We start from the raw sequence: 25,449 nt of genomic DNA, 5'->3' as shown, positions 1-25,449 counted from the left end.
AACAGAATCAATTTTGAAAATACTTTTGTTTTTCTAGTGTTTTATGTAAGGGTATGACAATGCAGATTATTCTAACAGGAAAATATTTATGTTTATTGATGTGTTTTGTTTGTTTGTTTATTACTAAGGGTTGGTCGAGGATCTCTTTCTTTTCCAATCCCAAGGATATTAAGATAATGAATTTTCGTTTACCCAGAGTATATAGTTTAATAGTTAGAAACCAAGTATGATTAATAGATGTGATGTCCCTTGTTATAAGTATGGCCAAAGAAGGTCTAAGTGCAGTTCTTCTAAAGACATCATTAGTGTCCCTAATATTTAACTTCCTTATACAGTTGACCCTTGACCAGTGCTGGGGTGGGGGAAGCACCCCACCCCAACCTCAGTGTCAAAAATCTGCCTACTGCCATCTCTGCCTCAAAAACAAAGGAATTGATAAATGACTCATCCAGGGGCAGGAAGCTGACAGTTTGGATAAAATAAAGACTCTTAGTTCTTTTGATTCCACATATTTGTGATATCTAATTGAACACAAACTTTTCCTCACACTTGGGTAACTTGAAGATCTGTAAAATGAAGATGCAAGTAGTATATTTTTTTGGAAAAAAAAAAAAAAATCTACATATAAGTGGACCTGCACAGTTCAAACCCATGTTTGTTGTTCAGGGGTTAATCGTAATTATTTATGTTGTTTAAGGAGTTAACCCTTTCAGTTATCTAGCTCCATTTTAAGTAGCCAGCTGATCATGTTGCATTCTTAAGGAAGTTACGGAAATCAAATTAAAATGATGTTTTGATTCTTTACCGAAAGCTTTTTTGTTTTTTTACCTGTTTTTAATGGTGAAATCAGTCTTGTCTTGAATTATGTGGTCATTTCCTATGGCTGTTTGTCACAGTGTGTTTCCTTGGATTTCAATAAATGTTACTAAAGAAAAAAAAAAAAAGCCTTGTGTGTTCAAATAAGTTTAGGATTTGCTGAGATAAATAAGATTATACATGATGTATTTTATACCTTTAATATGGTAATAGCGATGTTTCAAGAGAATGACATGGTTTATAGAATTTCCCAAACTTGTTTGACCAAATAAAATTTTTTTTTCCTTCTTTTAACCCTCTTTTTCTTCTTATTTTTCTGGAATTTCCCTTTTATTCTGTCAGACATGTTTTGGAAAAATACACCAAGATTCTAGTATTCCTTTTGACTCTGTGCAGTAGTTAGACTGGAATGATTTTGAGGACAGTCTTGGTCCAGCCTGACATGACAGGGGTGGTCTTCTTTTCAGCCACACAAACTTTGTCAGGCTCTCTTGAGAGAATGGTAGTCTTAATTCCTGACTGCTAGATGATTAGGCTCTGTACTTAATGTGCATTGGAAAAAGAACTGGAATGCATTTCAGTACTAGCTAGGAAGTCTAACCTTGAACTTATTCCTATGCACTATTTATCAAAGTCATATTTGAGAAAATATTGGGTTGACCAGAAAGTTTGTTTGGGTTTTCCCCTAAGATGTTACAGAGAAACTCAAACTTTTTGGCCAATCCAATAGTATAATTCTATACTCCATCCATTTTTTCTGGTTATCTAAAATGTATACCTTGGTTCCTGTATCATGTTTCTTGGTCCCTTTTTGTGGAGCTGCTTTAACTCAATTATATCTTGACATTTTCCCTTTTAGATTGAGAGAGACAAGAACTAGCCTGTAAAACTCATTGCTGTATGTGTGTGAGGATATTTTTGAGGACTTTTGTTTATTACACTACAAGGTCTCTTATAAAGATCCACGGGTTAAATTTCAGATTTTTGTCCCAGGAAAAATTTTCTTCTGAACAAAGTTTTTTCTTTTAAAAAATATTTATGGATACTGTAAATAATGAAACTGATTTTATTTCCTTATTTGCATTGCTTCCTGAAAGCTTCATGTTAAATTTGTGGTCCATCTTTCACAAATATGTAGATTTTTACTCTGGTGGCTTTTTATCTTTGCTAAAGTCAAAGAATGTGGGCTTCAGAATCAGATTGCGTTCAGATCTTGGTGCTACCATTCACTAATTGTATTTAAATCTGGGAATCAGCTTAATCTCTGTAAGCCTCAATTTCCCCATCTGTGAAATGTAATCGTGCCCTCATAGGGTTGTTGTGAAGATTACCAGAGAATAATTGATGTTACAGTTCTTGACATGTCTTTAATACTCCACACCTTTTCCCACTTTCATATTCCCTATGTTTCAATTCACCTACTTTAAAAAATAATTGATTTTATATTATTTATAATATTTTATTTATTGTAATCTACCTAAGATATTTCTTGGAACAAGGCAGAGTAAGCATACATAAATGTTGGTTTCTTAGCATTGTTTTTTACATAAAATCTAGCAATTAAAAACTTTCACAATTGCTTTGCCATAACTATTTCAAAATTTACTGAGATTTTGAAACTAAACGTACGTGAAGATTTACTTTTAGTCCGTCTCACTTTCATTTTCTTCCCCTTTCACCTCAAACACCCATCATAAAGTCAATTTTCTGTACTCTGAGTAGATATGACAGTGGTTAAGACTTTTTTTTTGTTGAAACCTCTTAGGTTAAAAGTTTCACTATCATTTGAAGTCTGTCACAAGACCAGAGAAGTGCATTCATTGTAAAACTACTTAATAAATAGGTTCCGCAGTTTGAAGAGCTAGACTTTTATGTGAGGTCAGGTCAGTTGAAGACATTTACAAAGAATTAGTTGTTTGTTATTGCTATGTGAGTTGCAAGAATGGAAAAAAAAGAAATTCTTTCTTCAATACTTCCTTCCAGGCTGAGTCATCACTAGAGAGTGGGAAGGGCAGCAGCAGCAGCAGAGAATCCAAACCCCAAAGCTGGTATCACAAAGTACCATTTCTCCAAGTTGGGGGCTCAGAGGGGAGCCATCATGAGCGATGTTACCATTGTGAAAGAAGGTTGGGTTCAGAAGAGGGGTAAGTGTTCAACGAAACTGAAAACAATATGGTTGGTAAGTGTGCTAACACTTAGTTGTGTCCTGGAAGTCAGTGTCTTTTTTTTCTAATGTTGGAAACAAAGTAAACCGTGGCATACTATGTCCACTAACATAGAAACGATATTTAACTTGTGTTAGGAGTTTGCTTGTTATTTCGGAATTCTTTGTAATACTTGATTTTGATCATTTATAATCAAGTTATGAAGGTTTGGCTTATCTGGTATGTTGTGTGCATGTATTTTACAGAAAGTTGGTGTTGTATTTTTCTGTATTGTGCACATATTCTACAATCCAGAGAGATGTCTTTAGATGTCTAGAAAAATGTCTAACTTGTATTAAAGACATGTAAATAAAAATACCCAGTTATATTAAGCCATTTTTGGGTGGTGGCAGGGAAAAGGACTAAAGTAGTAAAAGAGGCAGGATTCTCTCACAAACTCTGGATTCAGTAATCCTATAGTTAGATAAGTAAAGTCCTAAAGTAAAAGACCTGGTGCGGAAAGGGAATGTGTATGTGTGCCCACGCATGTATGTTTAATTTTGTATTTTAATTTTTCATGACCCACTTGTATTATTTTTTATTCACTCCTATTTTAGGTAAATAATTCAAATGCATTATTATTGCTTTTTAATACTAAAAAAAGCCTCTTGAATGTAAAGCTTAGTTTATCCTCCATGAGATCACCTACTAATGAGGTTAATGTGCTTATTTTGAAATCTAGACTAGAGTTTAGACTAGTTGCCAGGCAACTACTGTTTATCCACATGGCCAAATTCAGTAGGATGAAGATGGCTCCATTTTCAGAGCTTTAACTTCTTGTATATCTGTTTTCTAGTTAAAAGTTTCCTCTTAATAATTTTGTAATTTTTAATATTCTTTGAAGCTTTGTAGTTACTATTTAGGCTCAAAAGATGTTGTCAGTAGTTAAATATGATTACATATTAATGAGTTTTTTAAAAATAAGCCTTATTGAGTTGTAATTTATGTACAATTAAACTTCACCTGTTTTAAGTGATAAATTTTGCTAAATTTATACACTAGTGTAACAAATGTTACAACCATGATGCACAACATTTGTGTTATCCCAGAAAGTTCCCTCATTCCCCTATGCAGTCGGTCCTCCTCCTTGAACCCTGGCAACCACTGATTTGCTGTTACTGTAATTCTGCTTTTCTAGAATTTCATGTAAGTAGAATCATACAATGTGTAGTCCTTTGGGTCTGGTTACTTTTACATAGTATAATACTTTAAAGATCCATCTGTGTTGCTGTGTATATCATTAGTTTATTCCTTTTTGTTGTTGAGTAGTATATCACCATCTAGACATACCACAGTTTTTCTGTTTCCCGGTTGGTGGGTTGTTTCTAGTCTTTGGCTATTATGAATAAAGCTGCTGTGATCATTTGAGTACATGTCTATGTGTGATGTGTTTTCATTTTTCTTGAGTATTAAGAATGAGATTGCAGAGTCATATGGTAAGTATATGTTTAACTTTATACAAACTGTTTCCCAAAGTGGTTATTTGTATTGTTAAAGTTTAATTTTTCCCATATTATTCTCATAGTATAAATTTGGAAAGCATTTTCATATTTCAGTGCTGTATGAAAATTATTTAAAAATTTTTTAACTTGTTTGTTACATTTATATATTTTTTCCTACTTTTTTTGGGGGGGGATGGCAAATTAGTTAAACCTTTTGGAGTTTTATTTTATTAATCTCAAATATCTGCTCTCACAAGATAGTTGTGAGGGTTAAGTGAGATAGTGGATGTGGATGTGTTCTGACAATTCTTAAGGTATTACTATCACTGCATTTTATCAAGGTATTAGGAGTGGTTCTTGAGTCTTATTTAATTGTGTCTTGTCTGAAATACTAAAATAGGTTTGGTATATTGTGCATGGCGTACAGAATAAAGAAAAAATGAAAGTGAATTCTCAGTGTTTTTCCTGTATTGTTTAGTGAATATGATTGTAATGAGTGTGTGTGTTTATTTTGGGAAATAATGGTCATATAAACATAAGAATTTGAGGTACACAAGGTGTAGGATGAAAAGTAACTCTGCCTCTTCCAACTAGTTTCTCGCTTTAGAGAGAACTTTTTTATTTTTAATTCTGCTGATGATTATCCCAGTTTTATATGCAATATGCTAAACCTTACTTTTGATGAATCTTAAGTAATCTAGTGTATCTTTATTGAGAAAAATAAAAAATTTTAACTTTTAATACCTATTTTCTCCCTTCCTCCGTTTTTTTATTTTTTGGTGTTTGTGGTTAAACTTCTAGCTTTTGCACTACTAATTCTAGAAAGTTTTTAGACATTGACTCTAAACTTGCCACTTTATAAGTTGAGAAAAAGTGATACCCCTTCCAATCTTTTCCTTTGAATTCCATATTCCCTTCCCATTTTATGTCAACTGTAACATTGATTTTATAATTTGAAGGCTTATAATAGTTGCTGCTTCTAAAAAGCAGTAATCTGTATTATGATTATGTATTTATTACTCACTGCTCAACAAAGTAGTATGATGGGATTCTTAGAGAAGAGGTGGGTTTTTGTACTCTATTGATATTCAATATCATCCCATACTTTAGTTTGGCTTCTAGTATGGCATATCACTTTTTTCTGGATTTTCCAATGACCGCATTTTCCCCCTGTTGGTAGAAGAGCCTTCTTCATCATATCACTTGGTTATCTAGCTTTTTAATCATACTATTTGTGGAAGTTCTGAGATAAACTGACTTTTATGAGAATGATGCTTAGCTAGTGTCACATTATTTAATTGCATTCTTGGATAAGTTCTTTGCTTTCTTAGCTCTCATGTCTTTCCTCTTTTTGTTTTGGATTTATTTTCAGTTTTCTGGAGTATTTCCTGAAGTCACTTTTTCAGAAGAATGTGTGTGGGTGCCTGTCAACACCATGTTTGAAAAATCCTTTTCACTTTTGCACCTGTACATGCCTTGGCTGGGTGTAAAACCAGGTTTAAAATAATTTTTCTTCAGCATTTTGAAGGTTGCGTTTCATTACCTTTTAGTAATGTTTTACTGATAAGAGATTTGATGCTACTATAGAATAGTATTTTTGTAGGTAACCTGATTTGTCTTTTGGAAGCTTTTTGTGTTGATGCCTTTTTATCCTTGGCATTATAAAATTTGAAGAGGATGAGTTATAGTCCTTTTAAATTTTTTCTGTAAAGCATTTGTTAGACCCTTTGAAAATGTGAGCTGTGTCTTTAGTTCTGAGAAATCTTCTGTATTTCTTTGATTATTTTTCCCTTCTATGTTCCCTGTGTTCTTTCCACACTGTTTCCCCTAGAGCTTCTATACCAAAGTCTGTTTTAAAGTTTTTCTTTTGTTTTACATCTCTTTGGCTTTTTTGTCTATTTGTTCTGAGAGATTTCCTTGACTGTTCCATAACCTTTATTGAATTACTTATCTCAGCTCAAGTTCAAGTTCAGTCCTCCAACTCTTTGCGACCCTATGGACTGCAGCACATCAGGCCTTCCTGTCCATCACCAACTCACGGAGTTTGCTCAAACTCATGTCCATTGAGTTGGTGATGCCATCCAGCCATCTCATTCTCTGGCATCCCCTTCTCCCACCTTCAGTCTTTCCCAGCATCAGGGTCTTTTCAAATGAGTCAGTTCTTCGCATCAGGTGGTTAAAGTTATTGGAGTTTCAGCTTCAGCATCAGTCCTTCTGATGAATATTCAGGATTGATTTCCTTTAGGATGGACTGGTTGGATCTCCTTGCAGTCCAGGGGACTCTCAAGAGTCTTCTCCAACACCACAGCTCAAAAGCATCAATTCTTCAGTGCTCAGCTTGCTTTATAGTCCAAGTCAGCTATTACTTTATATTTCTGGGAATTTCATCTCATTCATGGTCACTTGCTCTTATTTTATTCATATATATATATATATAAAATGCAATTTTTAATCTTAGGACACTAAGTAGGTTTTAAATTTTTTCTCCTCATCAAATAACTCTTCCAGTTTGTTTATTCTGGTTCTTTTTGATGGTGGTAGTTGTTTGTTCAGGTGTCTGGTCATCCTTATTTGTCTGTGTATACTTCTGAATGAAAGACCAGAATTACAGATAGTGCCCTCTCTTTTTACACAGTGGAGATTAGTAATGTTGGTGTTTAACTGTGCTCTTAAAAGGTTTAGTTGAAACATTAGAAAAAACCAAATTAGGCATATTTTTCTTCCACCCTTAATTTATTCATTTAGACATTTTCAGTGTTATCTTAATGTTTTTAGTCAGGCAAATGTCATATAGTCTGTTGTTGTTTGGCTATATTTTGGTTCAAAGAATTTATTCTAAAGGATTGTTATGATTTGCTGCTTGCTTATTACCCTGGGTAGATTATTATCACCTGAACTTTGGTTACTCATTTGAAAATAAATATAATATCTGCCTTCTTTACCTTACAGTGTGATTGTAAGCATTACAAGATTATTTAGGGGAGTGGTTTCAGACTCAAACTATAAATAAATAAATATAGAAAAAGTTGTAATATAGTTCTTACTTTGTCAGTCCTTTTTCTCAAATTTGTATTTATGAATCAGTTATTAGCTCTTGTCCAGGTATAATCTCATTGTATTTGTACTTTTGAATGTGAATAAGCTAATATTGCTGTTTAGCTAATGTCTTAGAATAGAGAAAGAAAGGCTTAAAGATAATTATTGATGTTATGTAGGATAAATGCTTTTCTGACTGTGGCTATTAGTGATATATCAGTAGTGAAAACTTTTTTCCTCTACTTATCCAAAATCATGAGTATTGAGATAACACATTAATTTAGTATTGTTGGTGTTAGAAATTACAATGAAAGAAACATCAGTTGCAAACTGGAGTATTACCTGCATTTTCCTTCTTAGTGGTCCTATGAGAGTACCTAGCAGTTTGGCTGCACATCAGAATAAGAGGCATTTGCATATATATCAGACACTTCTTAAGTTACTTTCTTCAAAGATCAGCTTGTGGGTATACTCTGGGTAACTTAAAATCTTTAAACTAGGTGTCAAAAGTTTTGCTTTCTTAGTTTCCATTACAGCTAGTATTAATATTTGCTCTGAAGAAACTTACTATATTAATAAAATGGGAAATTTTAACCTGCTTAAAAGGTTTAAATTCTAGAAATATTTATATTTTAATAATGTTGCGTAAGGGCTTATTGTAGTTCATAAAATTTTGTTTGGTTAATAGTACTGTTTCTTAAAAACCTAAGTAGTCTATTAATGTGGAGAGCCATTTCCTTTGATAGCAAGTTAAATTTGTGTTTCTAGTCAACCCATCATCTTACTGTTTTGAAATTGGTACAAATCTAAGAGGTCGTTTTATCATTAAAGCATTTTGATTGATGAAAATGCTGCATGATGTGTTAATTCCTTACACTTTGTGTTGTATTAGTATCTAACAAATTGAACTTCATGTTATGTTCTGTGTGTGTAACCAGCTTGTGTTTTCAAAGAACTTTTTCCCTAAGTTGCCTTGTGGTTATTATAGTTTCCATTCAGGGACATCCATTGTCCATAAACTGGGTCCTTTGAATGATATTTGTCTTACATTGTATGAAATGGTTTGCTTAGATGAACTAGAATGTTAGTATTTGGTGATTCTTAGCTAAAACTTTATATGTTTATGAGTTTTTTTTACAAAACAGCTTAATCCCCACTGTGCAAAGTACACCTCTGTAGCAAAGATTGTAAGATAGGTTATGGTTTAATGTGTGCTGTGATCTAGGCAATTGGAAGTTATTACAGAGAAAACAAAGTGTGCCTTTTTGGGGGTGCTTTTCTAAGTCCAAGGGCCTTTCCTTCTCTTCTCATTTGTATATACTTACGTACATTTTGTTCATATCTTATTCACAAAGTGACTTTTGAAATAAATTATGAAGTGATTAAGAAGAGAGAAAATGACAGCATGATTTCCTGTTTACTAGTCAGTAGCAAGCATTTTCCATAGAGAGTAAAGAGCTGTGGTAGTGACTGCATAAACCACATGGTAGATTAGAGAAGCTCACTTTGACTATTGACATTATAAAAGGAGCAGAAACATGGAAAAGTTATATTTATTTTCTAATTGTGTTAAACTTGGAGATTTAATGTATCTACAGTGATGTGAAATTTGTTCTTCCTGTTGTTTCAATGTATTTGTTTTGAAAGTGTTAACCAAGTCAACCAAGTGGAGAGAAGCCAAATGGAGAGAACCATCAAATAGCTTTCATACACATTCTAGAGTGTAAAATTGCTGTTACCCACCTTCCCAATCAACAGTTGAGTTTGTATATTGACTTTGTATTCTAGTCTCATTAAATTCACTTTGAAAGGTTTTGTTTTGTTGGTCAAGTCATCTGCAAAGAGCCACGGTTCTGTTTCTTTCTTTCCAGTCTTTATGCCTTTAATTAATTTTTCTGGTCTTATTTCACTGGTTAGGACCTTTAGTATAGTGTTGAGTGTAATTGGTGAGATTGTACATTTTTGCCTTACTTTTTAAAGTTTTCATATTAGCTGTAGGATTTCACTGCTGTCCTTTATTGAGTTGAGAAAGTTCCCTTCTATTCCTAGTTTGCTGAGAACTTTAAAGAGATTTTCCGGCACCTGTTGAAATGACCATTTAACTTTTCTCATTACTGTTTTAATATGTTAATACGGCATAATACTTTGATTGCTGGAATAAACCCGTTTGGTCATGATGTACTATCTTTAATATATTAACAGTTTTGATTCAGTAATATTTTGTTAAGGATCCTTTTATACATTTATCAAAATATTGATCTATAATTTTTATTTGAAGTTTTGCATAATAGTTATGCTAGACTTATAAAATAGGTTGAGAATCCTCTCCTTGATTTTTGAAGGAATTTGCAAAAGATGAGTTTTATTTCTTCCTTATATGTTTGCTAAACTGCAGTCAGTGAAGCCATCTGGGTTGGAGCTTTTTAAAATAATACATTCATTCAATTTATTTAATAGATACAGGAGTATTCAGATTTTGTTTCATCTTCTGTAGTTTGAGTAGTATATTTTAAGGAATTCGTCCATTTCCTCTAAATTGATTTATTGTCTGGGAACCTGACTTTAGGATTTTCCTGAAGTTGATTTCTGTTGACAGCTCTTTTTCTTTGCCTATGATTATATTTTCTTGTTACTTCATATGTCTGGTATATAGTTCATTGTGTTAATGTGTTATACAGACTCTTGATCTCTTATTTCCTACTGAAGACTACTGCTTTTTGTTTTAATTGATACTTAACCTCAATTTTATTGTTTCTTTACTTCATTTTCTCTGTTGTGAAAAGCAGTTAAAATCTCTGCTTTTTTCCTTGACTTTTTTGCTTTCTGTTTTTTGGCTCTTTTTTTTTTTTTTTTTTTTTTTTTAATGCAAGGATTATTCAGGGGTTAGCTAGAATTTGGGCAGAGTTTACATGTAGGTTTTGGGGCTTCTCCTCTGTGTCTTCCTACCTTGTGGGGTATTCTCCTTTTCTAGTCATGAAAAGTATATTGGCAGCTCTGAGCTCCAGTCTGACTCCTTTAAGCAACATGACTATGATTTTTTTGTCGAAGTTTCATTCACGCTAATCTCAAGAGATGGAGGAGCCCCTCAAGCAACAAGTCATATCAAAATATAAATCTCATCCGGTGCAGTCAGTTCTCTTCTTTCAGGGGTGACTTTCCCCAGTTTCTGCTTACTTTTGGTGCTTTCCACTGCCTTCAGATAGTTTTTATTTTAGTATTTTGTACAGGATTTATAACTTTAAGTATGGGAAAGTTAGCTTAATACAAGTCACCCTACAGTCAATGAAAGTAGAACTCTGCTAGACATATGTTTTAATGTATAGATGTGAAGTTTAAGCTTTGTAAGTCACTAAGTTTTGTTATTTGTTAATTTAATTACTCATAACAAATTAAGAGGAGTAGAAACTTCATCTGTATAACCGAGGAAACTAATGGTTTAAACCATCTGACCTCCAGTCACCTGGAAACATAGGTAAACCTTTTCTCCAGTAAATTTATAGAGTTTTAAACTAGAGGAGTCTTTGAAAGTTGTCTAGTCTTATACCTGTTTATCAGTTTAGAAAACAGGTCAGTTTTGGAGTTGAGGCAGAGCAGGACCAGTAGTGGAATTACTGTATTGCCAATTTTATGATACTTCGTATTTTGTTCCTTTACTGTCACTTAGGAATATACTGGAGTTCTTTTTAAAAAGCTATTATTAGTACTCGGTGAGGGAGTAGGTAAGAACTGTTGAACAGGAGGCTTTAAAAATCTCTAAGAATGGAAAAGGGAGTAGCTTCCATCTGTTGGAAACCTCATGTCCCCGTGGGGAGCGCAGGGACCCTGTCCCTGTTGAACTTGCTGTGTTAGCTGCCTTGGGGAACCTGGCACTGATGTGATGGACAAGCACCCGACTACTGTATTTTCTTAAAGAGATGTTTTTACTTATGCCAGTTTTTCTGCTTGGCCTTTTCTTCCCTTCTGTCTTTGTCAGTGAAATCCTTCATTTTAATTTTAATATCATCTTGATGTTTTCCCAGATCACAGTCTTACAGAGCGAGAATCGAATCATTTCTCTTGTCTCTAACACATTCGTGCCTTGCCTTGCTTTAGGCTTTTTATTGACTAGTTATGACATAGATACATTATTTTACCTTCTCCATTATAAACTCCCTGAGGGCAGGAACCTTGTCCAGTACAACTATATTTCTTCCCCCTATAGGGTCTACCAGTACCTTGAACATAGCTCTTAATCTTTCCTTGATAAATGAATAAGGAAGAGGAAAAAACAATTGTAGATGTTCAGATATCAGTATGTCACAGATATCAGGGCTTAGAACTCAATTTGGGACAGCTGAAGCAGGGCAGGGCATACAGAATAGATAGTCACAGTTATGGAAGTGACCTGTACTTAGGATGGGCTTCCCAGGTGGCGCAGTGGTAAAGAGTCTGCCTGCCAGTGCAGGAGACACAAGAGGTGAGGATTCGATCCCTGGGTCAGGCAGGTCCCCTGGAGTAGGAAATGGAACCTGCTCCAGTGTCTTGCCTGGAAAATTCCATGGACAGAGGAGCTCTGCCCCCCCGCCACACGCACCCTACACAAACACGTCCCCCCCACACACACAGACACACACTCCTAGAATAGGATTTTGGGATTCCAGATCAGGTAATACATTTATCATTCTATTGTGCTTTTGTGTATGGGGTCTGCTGCTGCTGCTGCTGCTGCTAAGTCGCTTCAGTCGTGTCCGACTCTGTGTGAACCCATAGACGGTAGCCCACCAGGCTCCCCCGTCCCTGGGATTCTCCAGGCAAGAACACTGGAGTGGGTTGCCATTTCCTTCTCCAATGTATGAAGGTGAAAAGTGAAAGTGAAGTTGCTTAATCATGTCCAACTCTTTGCGACCCCGTGGACTGCAGCCTACCAGGCTCCTCCGTCCATGGGATTTTCCAGGCAAGAGTACTGGAGTGGGTCGCCAATGCCTTCTCCAGTATAGGGACTAATGGAGTAGAAATTAGAACTGACTGAATGGTTATTCCTGGCAGAGGTGGCTGGGAAGATCCCTCATAGTCCCAGAATAGGTGAGTATATAAGTTATCTTAACCAGGTGAGTGGGACACTGTAGTGAAAAATGTAGTAGTGATCATAGTTCTGAAAGATTTGTTCATATTTAGGGAAAATTTTTGCTTTACTCATAGAACTGAGAAGTGCTTCCACGTTCATGAAACTTCTCAAGCCTATGAGGAGAATCTTTTCTGATATGTTTCTGATGGATCATTTATTGAAACTAAAATCTCATTGTATAAGGCATAGCTGTTTCATTATTTAATAGCTCTGAGCACTAGTAGTCTTTATTTTGCCTTCCTTAGCAGTAAAAAAAATTAAAAAGTTCTGTTTTTCCTGTGATAGGCCTTCAGATTGTAGAAGGAAATGGCAACCCACTCCAGTATTCTTGCCTGGGAAATCCCATGGACAGAGGAGCTTGGCGGGCTACTGTCCATGGTGTTGGCAAAAGAACTTAAGGCAACAAATAAGGCCTTCAGATATTTCAAGATCACTGTAATGTCCTCCCTAAAATCTTCTTTCTAAGCAAAAAGTTCTCTTTTCTTTAGTTTGTTTATTGTATGACATGGTTTCTAGCTCTCTCATGCATGATCTTTGGTGTCCTCTTATGGAGATATCTGTTTGTCTTAAAATGTGGTGTTATAGATGATCTTATTTGCAAAACAGAAATAGAGACACAGATGTAGAGAACAAACGTACGGATACCAAGGAGGAAGCAGAGGGTGAGATGAATTGGGAGATTGACATGTGTATATATATATACACACACACCAAGTAGATAAGTAATGGGACCCTGCTGTATAGCACAGGAAACTCTTACTCAGTACTCTGTGGTAACCTAAATGGAAAGACGATCCACCAAAGAGGGGAACTATGTATACATATGGCTGATTCACTTTATGTACAGCAGAAACTGACACAGCAGTGTAAACAACTATACTCCAATTAAAAACAAAACAACAAAAATGTGGTGTCCAGAAGAGATAATATATTTATTTTCCCATTGCTAGTTTGTAAACGTTTGTGTTGTCTCATGCCATGGCCGTCACTGGGTATTATTTTGATTTTTAAAATTTTTATTGGTTATTTATTTTCTATATACTAGTGTGTATTTGTCAATCCAAGTCTCCCTGTTTATCCCTCCTCCACCAACATTCCTCTTTTTTAGTTGCCATTTTATTGCTGTCTTATTTTACATCTCTTTGTGACTGAGGTTTAACTTTGTTGTTATTTCTTTTAGCCGCCCCCCCCCCCCAATAATTTGCTTGTTCTTATCCTTAGTCAGTTTTTATGTATGAAACTTACATCTTTAGTCCAGTTCATAAATGGTGTATATTTTTTTGTTTGTAAGAACATTTTATATATTCTGAATACTATTATTTTGTTGATCTTTTTGTTGCTGCTGCAGATCTTTTCCTGATTCGTTTATACCTTTTAACTTCAGTTTTGTCATGTAAAGGTTTTTAACTGCTATGTAGTCTATTAATACTGTATTAAGCTTTTCTTTAAGGATGCCATTCAGGTCATACTTGGAAACTTTTGCCTGTTTTCTTTGAGCATCATTATGATTTTAAAAATTTGTGTTATGAAAGTAATATATGAGTTCTTTTTGTAAGAAGGCTAAAGCAACAGATAGACTTGCACTATTATTTTCCTTCTCAGAAATATTGCTATCAAGTGTGTTGTGCCAATATAAAGTCAGATTTTTCCTCAAATATTTAAGAACCAGAAAGATACATGCCAAACTATAAGTAATATTTGTCTCTTGTCAGAAGATTTGGATTCAAGGAATTGAGCAGGGCACAGGAATAGGGATAATGAAAAAATGAGACTTCTGTGCTTTATTGTGTATAAACATTTGAACCTTATTGTTTCGTCTCATTTTACATAAATGGTGTCGTAGTCACTTAACAACATGTCTTAGAGATTTGTTTACGCTGTTGCAGCATGTGGTCAGAAGAGAATGACTGCTCCGACAGAACTGCTTTTAGTGAACCTGTTCTTCTCACTCGTCTGTCTGTCTCATTGTTAAGTACTCATATACTGTTGTTTAGTCCAGAGGTTACGAGAGCAGAACTTCAGGTCTTTGCCTTGCCTTTTGCTAGTGGCTGTGGGCAAAATACTCAGTATGCCTTAAACTTACCATCTGTAAGATGGAGATGACAATAATTTCTCTCCTATGGTGGTGGTGGTTTTGTCACTAAGTCACGTCCAAATCTTTTGTGACCCAATGGACTGTATAGTCCACCAGGTTCCTCTGTCTATAGGATTTTGTGGGGAAGAATACTGGAGTGGGTTGCTGTTTCCTTCTCCAGGGAATCTTCCCGACCCAGGAATTGAACCTGCGTCTGCTGCATTGCAGGTAGATTCCTTACTGCTGAGCTACCAGAGGAACCCTTTATATGGTTGTGTGCTGTGCTTAGTCTAGTCTCTCTGTTGTGTCCTTGTGTCTGACTCTTTGCAACCCCATGGATTGTAGCCTACCAGGCTCCTCTGTCCATGGGATTCTCCAGGCAAGAGTACTGGAGTGCGTTGCCATGTCCTCCTCCAGGGGATCTTCCCAACCCAAGGATTGAACCCAGGTTTCCTGCATTGCAGGCAGATTCTTTACCATCTGAGCCACCAGGGAAGACCATATAAAACATCATAATGTTTGATGAGTTTTTATCACAGTACATGGGATATTCTAAGTAGTTAATAAGCAATAGCTGCTATTATTGGTATTATATATAGCTGCTATTATTATTATATATTATTACTATTATAGAATAGCTGCTATTATTACTTAGTACTCTGTTATATGACATGGCTAAATTTGATATCGGTTTTACTGATATTTAATATTTAGCCTCACCCATTGTTTTCTTCTATAAAATAAGGATCTTTGCCTGTACAAGGTTTTGTTTTGTTTTGTTTTTAATACCTTTCTGATGCTCTGTATTTCTCAAAGATTACTGATGCTACTGGAACTCAGTGATAACTATCTTCTCAGCACCTTTGGACATTATAGAAGTGTGAAAGAGGAGTTACTCGGTATTCCTTTTCTGTTGTCTCACCTGAATGTTGTGCTGCTCTCTTCCTCAGTCTTTATCTTTTATCATTTTAAAGTTTCTGTTTATTTGTAACAATTTTTAAAAATTTGTTTTTCTGTATTTATTCTCTGTTATGATACTGCTATCTTTTCACTTTTTCTAAATGAATTAGTGCTACAGCAAAAAGTATAAACATTTTTTTCCTTCTGCACTCAGGACTGGGTAAGGCCAAATGATAGGTGCATTTTAATCTTGTGGTTGACAAAAAATGTTTGTCATTTAAGAACACTAATTTCCTTTTTGTCCACATTTGCAAACTAAAACATTCTATCTAAAGTTTATGTGTCAAGAGAGGCATAATTATTTTTTAATGTTGTGATAGTAACAATTGATAAATGAAAATGAAAAAGAAAGTAAAAGTTGGGAAAGAAGGTGAAGGGGAACAGTTTTTCACCTTCATAGTGGGAAGTCAGTTGAAATCAAGAAAGAGAGCCATAATGCCAGAAGTATTAAAAGTGGCTGTATTTGACAAGTAGAATGATGAGGGTGTGAGGTGTATGTATGAGTGGTAGAAGAGACACTACTGTTTTTTAAGTCTTAAGTTCTTTCATATGTTACTGAATTATTATTATATTCTGCAGATATTAATAATAGTAGTAAACTGTATCCCACATGATCCTAGTTTATGAAGATAAAAAGCATAGTTTTATATATTGATATAGGTATAAAAATTGATTGGAAGGAAATATATACCACAGTATTAAAAGTGGTTATCCCTGGGTAGTGTTTTTTTTTTTTTCTGTCATATTTTTCTATACTTTATAAAATTTATAAAGTGAGTTTATTACTTTTATAATCAGAAAAATATTAAGGGAAAATATATAGGACTGTCTGCATTTAATTTGTCATATCTGGCATCAGTATGACATATGATGGCTCAGACGGTAAAGCGTCTGCCTGCAATGCAGGAGACCCGGGTTCAATCCCTGGGTCGGGAAAAATCCCCTGGAGAAGGAAATGGCAACCCACTCTATTTCCATTCTTGCCTGGAAAATCCCATGGACGGAGGAGCCTGGTAGGCCACAGTCCATGGGGTCTCCAAGAGTCGGACACGACTGAGCAACTTCACTTCACTTCACTTCATAACTTTTTTAATTAAAAGAAGTTAGAGAACCATTTGGGAAGATCCCCTGGAGAAGGGAAAGGCTCCCCACTGCAGTATTCTGGCCTGGAGAACTCCATGGACAGTATAGTCCATGGAGTCACAAAGAGTTGGACACGTGACTTTCACTTTCAGTTTTCACTTTCATTCTCTCTGTGTTTTAAATGTATTAGTAAGACAAGTGTTCTGCTAAAAATAACAGAATAGGTAGCCAAGAGTAACAAACAAAGACGTGTTTATTTTTTCCTGTAAGATGGGATAAAGGTCGGCAGGGAGTGGTTGTTTATCAGATAAGGATAACATCACCAAAGATTCCAGCTCTCTCTGCTTGTGCACCTTTATCTTACTGGCTTTTCATTCCGAAACTTGTTGCTTCAAGGTTTCAAGATATCTTTCAGTCTCTAGTGGGAGGCAGCCAGGGTTAAGGCGATCGGGAAAAGATACTGCTTTAAAGAACCAACAGTGTGTGCCACAAAATGTTTTCTTTTATGTGTGTGTGTATGTGTGTGTGTGTGTGTGTGTGTGTGTGTAGTTATAATGTCGGTACTGCAGTTCTTAGATTTCCGGCAGAGACAATTTCCAACCTTTGTACAGGTCAGATTTAAAGTTTGGCACATAGCATTCTCTAAAATTTATCCCTGTGGGGATTATTCTAAAAGATAGCTATTTTGTCTGTTTGTAGAACTTCTAGGCTTGTGCTTCCTTCTTAAAAAAGATAGTTTGTTATTCTGAGGTGACAGTGAATTAGGAAGTATGTTTGTAAAATGATCCTCAATTTTTTTTTTTAATGATCCTCAGTTTGATTTGACTTTTCTTGTAGAACCCAAATTTTAGCTTCCAGCCAGTTTTCTGAGGATTGTGAGTTTTTAGTGTATCAAATGAATTATATAAAGGTTTTCATTTTTGTTTTTAAGTCAGAGTATGCAATGAAATTGGTAGTCACAGGTTTTACAGCTGAGGATTCCAGCTCTGTTGTTGTTTAGTTGCTCAGTTGTGTCCAACACTTCTGAGACCCCATGGACTGTAGCCCGCCAGGTTCCTCTGTCTGTGGGATTTTCCAGGCAAAAATAACTGGAGTGAGTTGCCATTTCCTTCTCCAAGGGATTTTCCTGACCCAGGGATCGAGCCTGAGTCTCCTGCATTGCAGGTGAATTCTGTACCACTGAGCCACCTGGGAAGCCCGATTCCAACTATCATCTGGATCAGCCGAAAAGACCAGATTACATCCTTCAAAATGTTAGGGCTTATATTTACTTGGATTTTTTAATCCATATATTTTAATGAATATTACTCCTTATTTTCTTACTCCTCTTGTGACTGACTTCTTTAAAAATTTTTTTAAATGCTAGTTTATATAGCTTTCAGTGTTATATTTATGGCTTTCAGCATTAAAATGGTGCTGAATAAAAATACATTATTATCAACTTAGACTCATTTGTAGAAGTTTAGATCTTTATAGTTTTGTTTATCAATGAATTGATAAACTTATTTTTTTTGGTTAATTTTTCTTAGCAGTTACCCAGAGATACTTATTTATCCTCAAGCAATTTTTTGTTAGTCTAAAAAGCTGTTACCACTTTATGCTTTTGAGGCGTGACAAATTCTTCTTGTAAAATAAATAAGCATATTTATTTCTAGTATTTGGATAACTAATATCTTTAATCAAATTAGAGAAATATTTTTTGTAGATTGAGAAGAATATGAAGATACAGGTCACCTGGCTTCATGGAGTTTAGAATTTAGTGGGGGAAAGAGGCTCTTTAAGATGAGTCAGTTTCCTCATCTGTAACATGGAATCATATAGTTCTCACCTACCTCATGAGAGTTGTGAGGATTAAGTGAGTTAAGTCATGTCAAAGGCTTTGAACTACTCCAGAGACATAGTAAGTGCTTCTGAAATGTTAGCTGCTGTTACCATTTGTTATTAACAAATAGAGATTTGCACAAAGTGCTTTGGGAGCACAGACTAGGCAAGATTGGCTTCCTGGAAAAGGGAGGGAGTGATAAAATTTGTACCTGCTGTCAGTTCTGCATCATAGTCCCCTTGTTTATCATTGCCATTTGAGTGCCCAGTGCATAGTCAGTCCTCGAAGGAAGAACTCAGAGAAGTTGCAAAGGTGAACATTCCTTAAAACATTTTAAAAGTAGATGACAGTAAAATTGGAAGATGTAGTGTTAAAATTTGTCACCCAATCTTCTATGCCTGACTTAGTCCTAGGATAGAATTTAGAATATTTTTGCAAGTAAGTAAGTAAGTAGTAGAGGATAATTTTAGAAATAGAAAAGCTATGATTTTCAACCAGGCTTTTGAAACAATCTGGGTTTTCAGATAGTTTAAGATAATGCTTTCTAGCAAGGACTTGAGATACAAGAACCATACACTTCAGACTAGACTCATAGCTGTGGATTTTGACAGTGCTGTGTTGTTGTAGATCAGTATAATGACATTGATTTTTATCTGCTGCTGTAATAGATTACCCAACACTTGGTGGCTTAAAATAATGATTTATATTATTTGTCATGATTCTGTGGTTTGACTCAGTGGTTCTTCTGGTGATCTCAATTGGGGTCACTCATCTGGCTGGATTTAGAGTGTAACCAGGCAGAGCTGGAAAATCCCAGAAGGTCTTGCTCGGGTGTTTGGGTCCTTGGTGCTGAAGGTTGAGTGGGAGTGCCTCAGTTCTCCTTCCTGTTGCCTTTTCTCAGCAGGACAGCTTGCACTTCAGAACATGTGACTGGCTTCTGAGAATGAATACTGCCAGCCCTCCTGAAGGCTAGAACCAGAGCTGGCACAGCATTTCTTATAATCCATTTTTTTGGTCAAACAAGGCAGAAGGCCAGCTTGGATTCAAGAGGGAGAGAAACAGAGTCCATCTCTTGATGGAAAGAGTGGTAAAGAATTTGTGGCCCCTTAATCTACAATAGATAGCGCGGTGCCTCAATTTTCATTGTGTGTTTGCTTTCTGCCCTCCCTATTTATCCCTTACGTTTCGTTCTTTATGTTTTACCTTTTCCTGTTTTACTGATTTAGATTTCTGTTCTTTTGATAGTGTGGGTTTTAGTTCTGCCTTTGTTTTTACTTTGCCTATATGTATTTCTTTTCTAGTTTTCTTTTAATATATCCTTTGTTTTAACCTTTTCACTTTTCTTTGTCTTTTATCTTTAATTTTATGGAACCTAAATATTCCCACCGTAAGGCATAGGTGTGGTATTTGGGTTAGAGGAAGTGTTAGAAAAACACAGGGCTGGTGTCCACCGGGTTATGTTATTGATGGTAAGACACTGAATCTTTGGTTTAGGGGCCTGGTGGAAGATGATGGGATAGCCCCTTTTGATTGAGACAACTTTCAGCTTTTGATAATTACTGCTGAGTTTTTACATGTTGTAAATATGGTTTCAACTGATTACCCATAAAATTGTAGTGAAATTATAAATTTCTTAAATTTTGTGATTTCAAACAAGATAAGCTGTTGATATACTAGTTCAGAAAGCAGTTCAACCTGTGTATAACTTAAGTAAACTCAAGTAAAGCCTTTTAAAAAAAATTTTAGTAATACATTTTATTTAGCCTACATGTACAATGTGACATTTCAATGTGTGTCAATATGAAAAGTTATTAACAATGTATTTTATATATTTTTTTCAATCTGAAGTCTTCAGCATGTGGTGTATATTTTGCACTTTGAGACCCTCTCAGTTAATTCTGGCCACAGTTCAAGTGCTCACTAGCCACATGTGACCACTGGCTACCATATTGGACAGTGAAGTCTTCCAGAGTCAAGTAGAGCCTTTTGATAACTACAGCTGTGGTCAACGTGTTGCCTGCAATCTCAGGAGTGATCCTGGTCCAGAACTGAGCTACGCCCATCCTGCCCCATTGACACGGTACTGAAGTTTACCGTACTGGAAAAGCTGGCATTTGGGGTAATTTGTTACATAAAAATTGTACAGATTTTGGTATTAGAGTGGTTTTATTTTGCCATAACAACAACTTAAAATGGAGGTCTGTCATTGAACTCAGTGGTGGACACAAACTAGAAAGATGTTGAGGCATTAGTGAAAGCCTGAAAAGCCTGATGAGACTGTTAGTAGAAGTTTGATGGCCTTTGAGAAGACTGTGGGTGAGAGCTTAGAGAAAAATGAGAAAAATGTCATCAGCAAATTGAGGAAGGAGATTCTTGTTCTCTAGTGGCAGAAGTTTAGGAACTCTGTCACCTGCAGTAAAATAGGAAGTAGAAGAATATATACAGTAAACTAGGTGATCTAGCTAAGGAGACTTTGTAAGCAGAACATTAGGGATACTCTTGGTTTCTTCTTGCTGCTTGTATATAAAATGTAAAAGGAGAGAGACCAATCAAAGAAAGTACTGTTAAACTAAAAGCATGTGTGAGTCTGAAAATTCCTAGCCTCTTCATTTGACCAGTGTTGCTAAAATGAAGAACATTCTGCTACTGCTAAGTCACTTCAGTCGTGTCTGACTCTGTGCAACCCCATAGACAGCAGCCCACCAGGCTCCCCCATCCCTGGGATTCTCTAGGCAAGAACACTGGAGTGGGTTGCCATTTCCTTCTCCAATGCAGGAAAGTGAAAAGTGAAAGTGAAGTCTCTCAGTTGTGTCCGACTCTTAGCGACCCCATGGACTGCAGCCTGCCAGGCTCCTCCGCCCATGGGATTCTCCAGGCAAGAGTACTGGAGTGGGGTGCCATTGCATTCTGGAAAACAGCAAATCCAAAACACCCTTAGGAAAATGTGTTCCACAAATTAAGCTGAGGATGTGACTTTAAAATCCTTTAAAACCTCAGAAAGATCCAAGGTGTTGCCTCAAAGACCTCTTGAGTCAAACAACAGGGTTTCTAAGAACATTTAGAGAGTTGTCCTTCAGTGGTCTTCAGCAGAGGCACAAGGAACAGAAGGAAGGGCTTTTCTTGGAGAGATTTATGGGTATGGCCTTGGTCTCACAATGGAGTAAACCATAAAAAGATTGTCAGGAGGCCCACGAAGTTTCTTCTCTCCTCTCTCCTTCCCTTTCACCTCTTTTTCTTCTAATGAGAGTGAATCAGCACTGTCAGCTTGGACTGGACTTGGGACAGAGACAGTACACATAAAAAGCAGGCTTTGAGTCTCTGAACCTCTGCATGTAGGAAGTATGTTGAGAAAACTACATGGCTGCCAACATCGGCTACCCCTTAAGGAAAAGAAAGCATGCTTTGGAAAGCAGGACCAAGAGCCTGGAGGACAGAAACAGGCCTTGGATTCTGATCAGAAATTGACTGTATTGCCCTGGATTTCAGAACTGCTGTGGGCCAGTGACTCCCCTTCACCTCCTGCTTTATCTGTTTGAGCACCAGTGCTTCAGTAGTTTCCTTGTGCCTTTTGTGCCTTTGGTCTTGAATTCTTGACCCACAGAAACTGAAAGATGTGAAGGGTTTATTTACTGTTATTTTAAAGCTTTAAGTTTTGTGGTAATCGGTTATGCAGTGATAGATAACTAATGCAGTGACAGGTTGAAATTGGAAGGCTGAGAAGAGAACCCCACCAACATTTCAGGAAATGGGAGTGGGGGAAAACAGGAACACAGAGGGAGAATAAGACCTTTGATTTCAAACGTCTTGATCGATTAGAACCATGGACTGACTGCTTGTCATTGGAAAAAGATGTAAAGTCAAGAATATTCATTAATGTGTGTTCTGTTAAATACTGGAGAAAGGAATTCTAATTATTGCTAAGAACGTGAATTTTATGTGTAAAATGGGGAAGAACTCTACTTATTTTATGTGTAGTTTTACAGTTTGACCTTGTTTCTTAGTAAGCAAGGTTGATTATATAGTGTATATTCTTAGAGGTCTCAGAGATCAATATTATTTGGTGTAAAAGTATTTAAGATAAATAAATGTAAGATAGAGTTGGGCTCTAAACTCAGCTCTTATCAATTTACTTTAAAATGACTGAAAAGAAGAGGAAATTACTTTCACTCTTCACTTGAAGATTTTGAAAATTTTAATTATGTACAAAAGCTAAAAGTTTTAATATAGAGCTAATAAGCACATAAATCTTTAGTGTTTCACCATATTTTCTTTATGTATTTCCCCCCCAGCTTTGAGGTACACTTGCTCAAACTTGTATATATTTGACATGTACAATACAGTGTTTTGGTGTATGTATGCATTGTGGGCTTCCCATGTGGCTCTAGTGGTGAAGAACCTGCCTTGCCGGTGCAGGAGACATAAGAGATGAGGTCCAGTCCCTGGGCTGGGAAGATCCCCTGGAGGAGGGCACGGCATCCCACTCCAGTATTCTTGCCTGGAGAATCCCATGGACAGAGAGGAGCCTGGTGGGCTGCAGTCCAGTGGGTCTGAAAGAGTCAGACACGACTGAAGTGACTTAGCACGCGGGCATACATTGTGAAATGATTGCCACAATTAAGCTGATTTAATATTTTCATGAATACTCATAGTTACAATGTTAATTTGGGTTTTTTTGTTGTTGTTGTTGAATCATTTGAAAGCAAGATGTAGATTTTGGTGCATCCCTAAGTTCTTTTAGTCCAAATCTCCAAGAATAAGGTTTTTATGGTTACCAGTAATCAACCAAGAAAATTAATACATTGAATAATCACATCTAATATGGCAGTCCAAAAAAGCTTTTATGATTTTTAAAAAATCTAGAATCTATACAGTATATTTGGTTATGTCTCTAGCCCATTTTCCATTGAGTCAACTCTTCACATGAGGTGGCCAAAGTACTGGAGTTTCAGCTTTAGCATCATTCCTTCCAAAGAAATCCCAGGGCTGATCTCCTTCAGAATGGACTGGTTGGATCTCTGGCATCACTGACTCGATGGACGTGAGTCTGAATGAACTCCAGGAGTTGGTGATGGACAGGGAGGCCTGGTGTGCTGCGATTCATGGGGTCGCAAAGAGTCGGACACGACTGAGCGACTGAACTGAACTGATTGAACTAGCCCATTTTATTCTGGAATAATAAAAATGTGACATTGTATTGCTTTCTATGACATTGAATCTGATTTTCTTTGAGGATTTTATGCTTCCAGTTGCCTCTGTAGAATGTTCCACATTCTGGATTTGTCTAAATTTGTGTTTATTATTAGATCCAGGTTGATCCTTTTTTGGTGAAAATACTATATAGATGACGTATACTTGATCAAAAAAGTGACTTCTGGAACTCTTCACTATAAATATATTTTTTCCATTTACAAACCTGTGTGGTCATAATTCCTAACAACCTTTCGCTTTGGTTTTAAACTTCCACTGATTGATGCCACTGCCTGAATCAATTTTAACCTTGTGAATTGTAGGAAAATTCCTTTGTAATGGCCATATATAATTGATTCATGTTTGCAGTTTCCTGCAAAAAAAAAAAAGAAATGCCTTGTCACCACTGAAAGAATCCACTGTTTTTTCTTGTTAAAAATAAATATATTATTTGGGCTGTGGATTTGAATGCATTTATTGTCTGAGTTCCATGTATGTTTATATTCCATAATGAATAATTTTGAAAAGCTTTAACTTAAAACAATAAGTTAATGACAGATCTCTTAGGATAGTTTCAGAATTCCTAACAGTGAGGCTTATTGAACAGTTGTGTGATACTTTTTGAATACCAGCTACAGTATTAGGAATCACACCAGATAGTATAATGTATTTAGCATTAAAAATATAGCCCTCGAATACTCACCAGATAAATTTAAAAGATAAGACACATATGCATGTAGAAACAGAAGACTATTTACAGCAAGAAAACATATATGCTGAATCACTGGAATAGTCAATAGATGATTTTTGTGTTCAGGAAACTGTCACTTTGAACTTTGACATGTGTACAAGGCGTGCAGGTATATGAAATGTCTTAGGATGTCCTTGACATTCTGAACCTGGACTTTTGAAACATACTTCGCAATAATAATCGAGTGCCTACCATGTTATAGCAACCAAAGAAACAAAAAGAATAAAACATATCCATTGCCCTTGAAATTCTATTGTGTGAGATGAAAAACACAGGGATCAATGCTACATAAGATCATAAAAATGCTATAATAAAGGTGTCTACGTAGTGCCAAGGTTGTATAGGAGAGAGAACTAGGAATTCAGATTGCTCCAGAGATGGGTGTGTGACAGGAAAGTCTTTCCCAGAGTAAATGGCCTTTGAGTCTGGGAGGAAGTTTTTCAACTGAGAATGGAAGCATATTCTAAGCAATAGAAGATGGCGTATTCTAAACAATAGAAGATGGGCCCAAATACCCAGAGGCGTGATTGTGTGTGGCATGTTTTAGAGCCTGGTGATACCATTTCAGGAAATTCAGAAATGGTTCTGATTTGGAAGGGGTTGATAGAAATGATTATTCAGCCTTTTGTGAGTTTAATTTTTTCACATACAGGAGAACAACACAGTTGAATTTTAATGTTATGTATACTTTTTCAGAAAAGTATATGGCAAGCAGTGGATTGAAGAATGAATCCAGGAAACACTTTACCAACAGTTGAGGAATGAGAGGAAAAGGAGTCTTCCTTAGGAATGTACCAAAAGCATTTATTAGAAAGGAAGAAAGCTACAATAGTAAAGTCATTAGAACAAATTGATGAGATTTTACAAGAGGATGGTTAATATCACATACAAGAGAGTGTACAAAGGAAATGAAAATTTTTTAAAAGGCTGTTGGATTTGACAATAATTTTGTGAATTCAGTATCAGTGAT

General features: G+C 35.9%; 1 protein-coding gene across 5 annotated transcripts in view; it reads left to right on the top strand.

Annotated features, from left to right (window-relative positions):
• The window catches only part of AKT3 (AKT serine/threonine kinase 3), a 282,616-nt gene that overhangs the window by 7,647 nt on the left and 249,520 nt on the right, over nucleotides 1-25,449 (top strand). For 4 of the 5 annotated variants that reach the window (XM_045165619.1, XM_045165620.1, XM_045165618.1 and 1 more), the window contains exon 2: nucleotides 2,800-2,960. In XM_045165619.1, the coding sequence (XP_045021554.1) occupies nucleotides 2,915-2,960 (46 nt within the window). In that variant the 5' untranslated portion in view covers nucleotides 2,800-2,914. Of the gene's footprint in view, nucleotides 1-2,799; nucleotides 2,961-25,449 lie in introns of those variants that run through there. The other variant, NM_001290974.1, reaches the window with a different exon arrangement.

This window comes from Bubalus bubalis, chromosome 5, assembly GCF_019923935.1.
Source record: "Bubalus bubalis isolate 160015118507 breed Murrah chromosome 5, NDDB_SH_1, whole genome shotgun sequence".
NCBI classification, from domain to species: Eukaryota; Metazoa; Chordata; class Mammalia; order Artiodactyla; family Bovidae; genus Bubalus; species Bubalus bubalis.
Note: the sequence above shows the minus strand (reverse complement) of the source record. Positions and strands in the feature narration are given on the sequence as shown.